The sequence below is a fragment of the Nuphar pumila genome, chromosome 4 (assembly GCF_984573655.1).
Source record: "Nuphar pumila chromosome 4, dmNupPumi1.hap1.1, whole genome shotgun sequence".
NCBI lineage: Eukaryota > Viridiplantae > Streptophyta > Magnoliopsida > Nymphaeales > Nymphaeaceae > Nuphar > Nuphar pumila.
Window position 1 is genome coordinate 131,579,326 of NC_143252.1, and position 7,503 is coordinate 131,586,828.

Consider the following 7,503-nt stretch of genomic DNA (forward strand, 5'->3'; position numbering starts at 1 on the left):
CTCATGCCAACATAGTGGCCATTCGTTTTGTATTTTGAAAAAGTTAAAAAGTCAACGGAACAGTTATATGCTACGTGGCATTCATCCAAAATGCAAACAGAAGGCCAGGATGTTGGCATGACCCGACTTTACTCGACACCAACCCGGATCCACCTACGTGCCCCTACTCATTCCAGCCCAATCTGGATCAGTTCAGAAGGAAAATCCCGAACCGAATCCGTCCCTGGTGCAACCCGCTTGGCATTTTCAGTTTTAGCCGTACCAGCGACGGAACCGGCGATACCTTAAGGAGGGAATCGCCAAGGGGTAGTTTCGTAGTTTCGAAGCCTAGATAAGGTCGAAGGCCGGCCGGTCGCCATCAGGTTTCACCCCGTCAGCAGCAGCAGGCTGGTGAGAGAGTCGGCCAGTGGACGGTCATTTCTTTCAATCTCATCTCCCTGGCCGTGGGCCCCACCGATCCCCTTCAGATTTCAAAGCGAAGGCCGCTTTGGTCACGAGGCAATCTTGTAATTTCATCTCAAAGCCGTGTACCTTCCTGGATTTTCTTCTAGAAATCGGCTCTGCCCGTCCCCGGTGGTGGCGGTGTCGTTGCTGCTGCTTCTTCTTCCTCCTCGTCGTCGTCGTCGTCTCCGCAAGCGGGCGCGCGAGAGAGGGATGTCGTCGTCGTCGGGTAGTCGGTTGGGGCAGACGTTTTGGTGCCACCCGTGCGACATGAGCGTGACGCTCTTCGAAGGGCAGCCACTCCGCTGCCCCAATTGCCTCGGCGACTGCGTCGAGTCCATGGAGACCCCTGACTCCCTCGACCACCTGTTCGCCGGCCCGCACTCCCCCACCGCCGCCTACGTCCGCCGGCGGAGACTCGGCTCGGACATCCCCCGCCTCGTCCCCTTCCTCCATTCCGGCGGCCTCGACTTCTTGCTCGACGGCGAAGACGATGGATTCCCCCATGGAGAGGAGACGGGGCTCCGGCGTACCGGCCTGGGAGACTACCTCCTCAGCGACCGCCTCGAACGCCTGATGCAGCAGCTCGCCGAGGGGGATTCCGGCCACTGCGGCTCCTTTCCGGCTTCGAAGGCGTCGGTGGACGCGATCCCTACGATCAAGATCACCAAGGCGATCCTCGCCGAGGATTCCATCAATTGCGCCGTCTGCAAGGACGAGTTCGAGGCCGACATCGACGCGAAGCAGCTGCCCTGCCGACACATCTACCACTGCGACTGCATTCTGCCGTGGCTCGCGATGCACAATTCCTGCCCTGTCTGCAGGTACCAACTCCCCCTGGATCTGCCGGGATCCGAGCTCTCCGGCCGGATCTTGGCCGATCGCCGGGGCCTCGGCGGCGATGACGTCTTCTTCGACGAGGATTATGAGGATTTCCTCGTTATGGCGAGTAGGCTGAGGCGCGTCGCCAGGAGGCACACCTTGGCGCTGTCCGCGACTAGGGAGATCGGCGCCATTACTTCTCCGACGCAGGTAGGGATGACGAGCTCCGGGCCAGCAAACAGCGGGGAGACCGTGTCCAGTGGCAACGATGACGGAGACTCACTCGTCTCTGAAGTTAGGGCCGGCTGAGAGGATTGCCCCGAGCTCCCTAAAAGAATGCCGTACTTTAGGTATGAATCGTTTCTATCGCTCGTTTCATGTTCTCGTGAGTCGAAAGATGCATCTTCTTCCCTTCAATTTTTTCTTGAAGCTTCATAGCATCGATCTTCCTAGGGTTTTAGTTGAAAAAATTAGGGATTCTCTAAAATTACACCATCAAAATCGTCTCTTTACTTCAGCCTCTGATCTACTAGAATATGTGCTTAATACTCTTTTGCATAAAATTTAGGGAAAACAAAGAAATTAGATCACTGGATGTTTGACAACAGTAAAATTGAAGGATCAAAGAAAAATCGCAGTAAGACAATAGTAAAATTGAAAGAGCAAAGAAAAAATCGCAGTAAATGTATAATGCATAAAACAACACATTGCTATTATCTGACAGTAGAACTACAGAGTCCGAGAGGTGTGCTAAAACCCTGCTTCCATCTTTTGGGCTATTGCTTTCTTTTTGTTTTTGTGAACTGTAGTAAATCTACTCCCTTTGGCGCTTCGTTTCTCTTGACCTTCTGTTATGACATGGAAACATGGTAGTGTGTTTCATCTTTTGTCTGTTGAAGCCTTGAGGCACCTGATGTCGCTGATTACATTTTCTAGAAGTTGCCTGGGGATATTAAAGTAGCCAACTCTTGGATGCTGACTTGTTATGATAATAGGGATCACGTTATAGTTGTCATCATCAGTTCTGTCGAAGATCAGAATGAGGCATTTAGTGCTTCAGTAGCATTCATTGTACTCTTTTCACATGATATGGGGAAAAATGATTATGCATTTGTGCGTGCATGCATGTTTTCATCTTATGATCACAATGCCCTATTTCTTGGTGAACCAAGGGGACGTGTGTGCAAGTTTTCTTCTTATGATGACAGTGCTCATTTTCTTGGTGAACCAACAACCATTAATTATTCAAATAATAAGAGGATTTTGTTTGATAAAGTTAGGAACTCAAGCAACTCATTTATGATAATGTAACACAACAATTGCAAACCTTACTCCATCTTTTCATTTGTTTTGAGAAATGATCTCACTCCCCTAGCTTTCGACTCCAGCGCTGGTTCATCTGTAGTTCTGTATGCCTCAGCTAAGGTGTTGTCAAGTTAGGGGTATAGTACATATGGGTTTTAGCTAAATCATTGCACCTTTAACCAAGAAACAAATTACATCTATTCCTTTTTTTGTCACCTTTAGATCCTCCCGTTATCGAAGTTGATGCTTAAATTTCATGGTGATGTAACCTCATTTTGTGTTGTCGATTTTATAGAGCTGTATTTCCAACGTGTTTACGTTTAGAGGAGAATCATCTTGCAATTGCAAAGTTCATGTTTTAAGGGAGATGAAATGATCAACGGTCGTGGTTGACAAAAGTTGAAACCCTTACATTTCAAATTGACTTCTGCTAGGGACTTGTTCCCTTTTTTTTCTTAACTAATGCATTTGATACTTCTACTGTTTCTTGTTCTTTTCCATATGGTTGAAATGGACATGTTAATTTATTATTTTAGACCAATTTTTTTGAATGGTTCAGAACTTCAAAGAAAACTGACAAACTTATTGGAACTCCAGTCAGAGTTATGGTATTATGGAGTGAGTTACTAGGAAGGGTGGAGAAAGATTTGGCTGTCAGACTTTTCCAACTGAGTAAACTGCAAATTGCATGATATTATGATGCTGAGAAAAGCTTACTCTTTAGTTGATAAAACTGTCAGTCTGGTAGATGTCATGGCCGCTCGATGTGCCATGCAGTGTGGTTGATGCCTTCTATATGTTGTAGTTAAGGAAAAGATTGTCAATTTGATATTTTAGGAGCCTCAAGCACATGCGTAGAACATCAGTATATCCTAGTTGATCATCCTGCTGGACCTGGCACCTGTCTTGCCTGTCCAAAAGAGAAAAAGAAAGCATGACTAATGGCTTATGATGACCATCACCTTGTGGTTTTAAGGTGCATACTCTGGCCCTTTTTCAGCATCTTTGTGATGAGTTACAAACTCTAATGCCTGCCCCTTAACCGGAACTTATTCAGCCTTTGTCCACATTGCTCTTAGAGATTACTATTGGTATGTTTTTTATGGTTAGCATAAGGAAATGACCGATGTTGTCAGTATCGGACTGAATCTACTGATTTGTATTGTATCAGCAAAAAATCGATACAAAACGAGCTGAATCGGATTAATATAAAAAAGTTTAAAATATTTTTTAATATTGTGTAATATTATTTTAATATTTTTCCTGACATGTCATCTTCTGGTAAAAAATTGGTCGATTCAGCTCGATTTGGTTCAGAATCGGAATCAGCCATTTCCGTGAATCATTTAAAAAATTGATTCAGGGTCTGATACAATTCTGACCACATTGGAAAGGACAATGAGATTTTTTTTGTTCTGCTGAACCATTTATGTATACTTCATGCTTTTGAGAGACTACCCTGCTGAACCATTCATGTATTTTTCCTATGTAATTATCTGGGTTAGGGGAGCTAAAACTGGTAATTTGTTGTAGGAATATTAAGAATATGTTGGAAAATAATATATATTAGAAATTAAGCCTTTTCACCGAGTGACAAAAAGCCATCGTTTTTGTTATGCACCAATACCCCAAGCAGCTAAAGATTCAGATGATTTCCTACCTAAAACCTATGTAGTCAAAAGCGCTAGTTAGCACCTAATCTTTAAACCCTAAAAAGGCCTAGTCAAGGACTAACGGGGACTAGTCGGCCTAGTCAGCAAAAAAAAAAATACCTAATGTACGAATGACAAAAAATAGATATATATATTATATTTATATAAATATGCTTGTGAAATATATTTAAACACACAAATACCTGTATATATATATATGTAAGAAAAAAAGGAAATAAAGAACAGGGAAGGAAAAGGAAAAGAAGAAGAAGAAAAGAAAGAAGGGGCTGGGGGCTGGGAGGAGAGATTACTGTTTAGTATATCAGTGTTGGTTGAATTACATGTCTGAACTACCCACACAGGAAATTCTTAATCTCACCAGGTCCATGATTTCTGTAGTTCTTTTTCTAAAGATGAACATATAACATGTTCGTCTATGATCTTTTTGCAGTTCATAACCTTGCACTGTGAATCAACATGGGATGACTTTGTGAGATGCACCAGTTTTCATTGTTGAATACTTTCAATAAAGTCTGGAGGGATGATCCAGAAATTCATGCTGGTCTCTTTCAAAGTTATTCCTATAATTTGACAGTCGATGCATTATGTTCCTTTGGCTCTTTAGTTGAGGCTAACTTGGGCGTATGCTGTTGAAAGAAACTGACATATTCTCTTTCCTTTCCTGAACAATCTCTTTTAGCCGAATGGTTCTCAACCTGATCACTGTAGGTCTAGGTTTAATGAACCTGCAATGCTTACCCTTGAGTAAAGTAATGTCCTGAAAATGTCCCGCTTTTTAACTGGAAATTTTGTATGAGGAAGCTGAAAAGTAGAGTTGAGAAGAGCAGCAGTTTGTGGGCAAAAATGGAGTTCTTTACCAAGTTTTATATCCAGAAGTGTTGAGGTTTTCTTGTTGGTTTTTTTGTTTTCCAGAAAAGAACAGCTTTATCAAGGAGAGACCTTGTTAGATGAGAAATGGAAGGGTACAAAGATGGGAGATATGATAAGTGACCACCTTAGATAGTGTGCATTTGACCTGAAGTTGGATTCTGCAGTCATGCTGCAAACTGAACACAAACTTTTTCTAATATTTTTCTATATCTGGTAATAGGTTAAATTGGATTTTTCTCTTTTATCCAAGCCTTTTTCTAATAGTCATAGCTGGTAAGCTCTTCGGTTTGCGCTTGCAATCAGTTACCATAAAGCCCTTTTCTTCTTGCTGCTTCTTTTTAAAGTTTCTGGTTCTTCGAATTATTCGTTCTTTAAACAGATTTTATTTTCTTCTTAAAGTGCTTGTATTTCAAAATATTTTTTTACTTGCAGTTTCTAGTAGTGATATTTTGTCATTTCTTTTTTTGTTGAAAAAACGATATTTCAGATGCTAAAAGTTAGTCTTGTTTGATAGGGAAATGGAAACAATGATGGAAGCAAAAGCAAGGAGAAGATTTTTATATCCATGTGAAGTTGGAAGGGAGAACTGACCTGAAAGTGTTTAGGAGTTCGGAAGCGCTTTATATTTACGGGTCAAGACAATTGAATTATAATGATATATGATATTACCATGTTACCATCAGGATTCAAGTTTGAATAACTTCTTGCTCACAAAAGAACAAATTTACACTCGTACATTTCTTGTGAACTCTTGCCTGTTTGTTCTACATATTCAGTTTATAATTATTTTTTAATGTAGCACAGAAATACACACACACGTTAAATTATTCACTAGTACTGATACTTGGTGGGTAGCAAGGAATAGATTATATTCAGCGCAAACTCCATGAGTTTCTTGCATGTATTGCAGATGTTCTGTTTACTTCATGAGAAGAAAACATTGGGTACTTTTTTCTTTAATTATTGCTTAAAACAATCTATCTGATAGGTTGCTGGGTTTTATACAACTGTGTTATGACCAGCTGTCATGTTAGCGAGCTCCCAATGATCAGCAGGTGCTTGCTGTTTGTACGTAGCCATCAACCTGGCAGGATGTAACTAGAATTGAGCTGCAAATCTACTGCGGAAAGAGTACTCCGAGCACTTGTTATGGAACAAAGGTGGTCTGTATAATTTTTATGGTTACTTCCTTTCCGTATACTAGCCTCTTTTTTATGTCATTGGCATTTTTTTTCATTAATTTTTTTCGTTCCCATGTTTATTTAATGGCCGGATATCTTAGTAGGATAAAATAGATCAGAAATACTTCCATATATATAGTTTGTTGCCTCAATATCTTGTTTCACAGCTTCCTTCTGGTTTCTGGAAATATTTCAATTTTGTGGCTCCTTACTGCTCATAAATGCAGAGGAATGTTATGAATACAAAGGAAAGTTAAAAAGGAAAAAAGGGGGAAAAGACTGCTGGTTTTCCATTTCCATTTGGTAAATTTAATATTTATGAGGTCGTATACGCTCTTTGCCGCCCTGGCCAAATTTCACCTATCTTGGGTTCTTTTTGGTCCCCAGTTTTAATTCAAAATCAATATGCCTGCCTATCTGCATTTGTTGCTTGAACCGAATCAACTTTGCTGGGCATACTCACCTCGTCCGTTTTTTTTTTTTTTTGCCAAAATTTTGCCAAAAAAATGACAAATAAAAATTCTGAAAATCTCTCGAGAACTCTAGTGCCAATTTATTGCTGTCTTAAAATGTTGACACTATGCTCATGGGTAAAGAAATGGCGGTACACTTGGAAGATTTGGGTGGTGGATTTAGTTGATTTTCTAGATAATCAAACTTGGCTCTCAAACATTGCCCCTTGGTATTGGTCATCCAGGGTATGTTTGATGGTTTGTTTAGGGTTGGATGAAATGAACAAAAAAGATAGAACAAAACATTGGTTTTGCTCATTCTTTAATAACTATTTCAAGTCCAACGTTTGTTTGGATCGTACACAGATGCTATGTTTCAAATGTTTGTTGTTTGATGACTATGTGCGGACAACTTAACAGTCATGGATAATGGGTCGAATTACTTCATTTTGGATTGTATGACCCAATTCGTTTATTATTTTACATGTTTTAAGTAGTTTATTATGGTTTTTTGTTCGGATATGAATTCAATTACGAAAGTATATTTAAAATCATGATTTTTTGCCCTGAATATGGATTTAGAATTGGATTTTTGCCCCAAATATGGATTTTTGCCTTAGATTTTTGCTTCGAATATGGATCTCAAATTGGATTTTTATCGTAATATGAATTTTTGCCCTGAATATGGATCTCAAATTGGATTTTTGCACCGAATAGGGATGTCGAACTGGATATTTGCCTTGAATATAGATTTGTGCC

At 40.7% G+C, this 7,503-nt stretch overlaps 1 protein-coding gene across 1 annotated transcript; it reads left to right on the top strand.

Moving 5' to 3' along the window:
- The first annotated feature begins 518 nt into the window (after positions 1-518).
- Positions 519-6,442, top strand: LOC149841090 (E3 ubiquitin-protein ligase RZF1-like). Its single transcript, XM_090003585.1, has 2 exons — positions 519-1,613; positions 6,100-6,442. The coding sequence occupies exon 1, from the start codon at positions 655-657 to the stop codon at positions 1,570-1,572; it is 918 nt and encodes a 305-aa protein (XP_089859711.1). The 5' UTR covers positions 519-654; the 3' UTR covers positions 1,573-1,613; positions 6,100-6,442.
- Positions 6,443-7,503: the final 1,061 nt, after the last annotated feature.

Coding starts and splice junctions, on each gene's coding strand:
- LOC149841090 (XM_090003585.1), top strand. CDS start 655: ATGTCGTCGTCGTCGGGTAGTCGGTTGGGGCAGACGTTTTGGTGCCAC.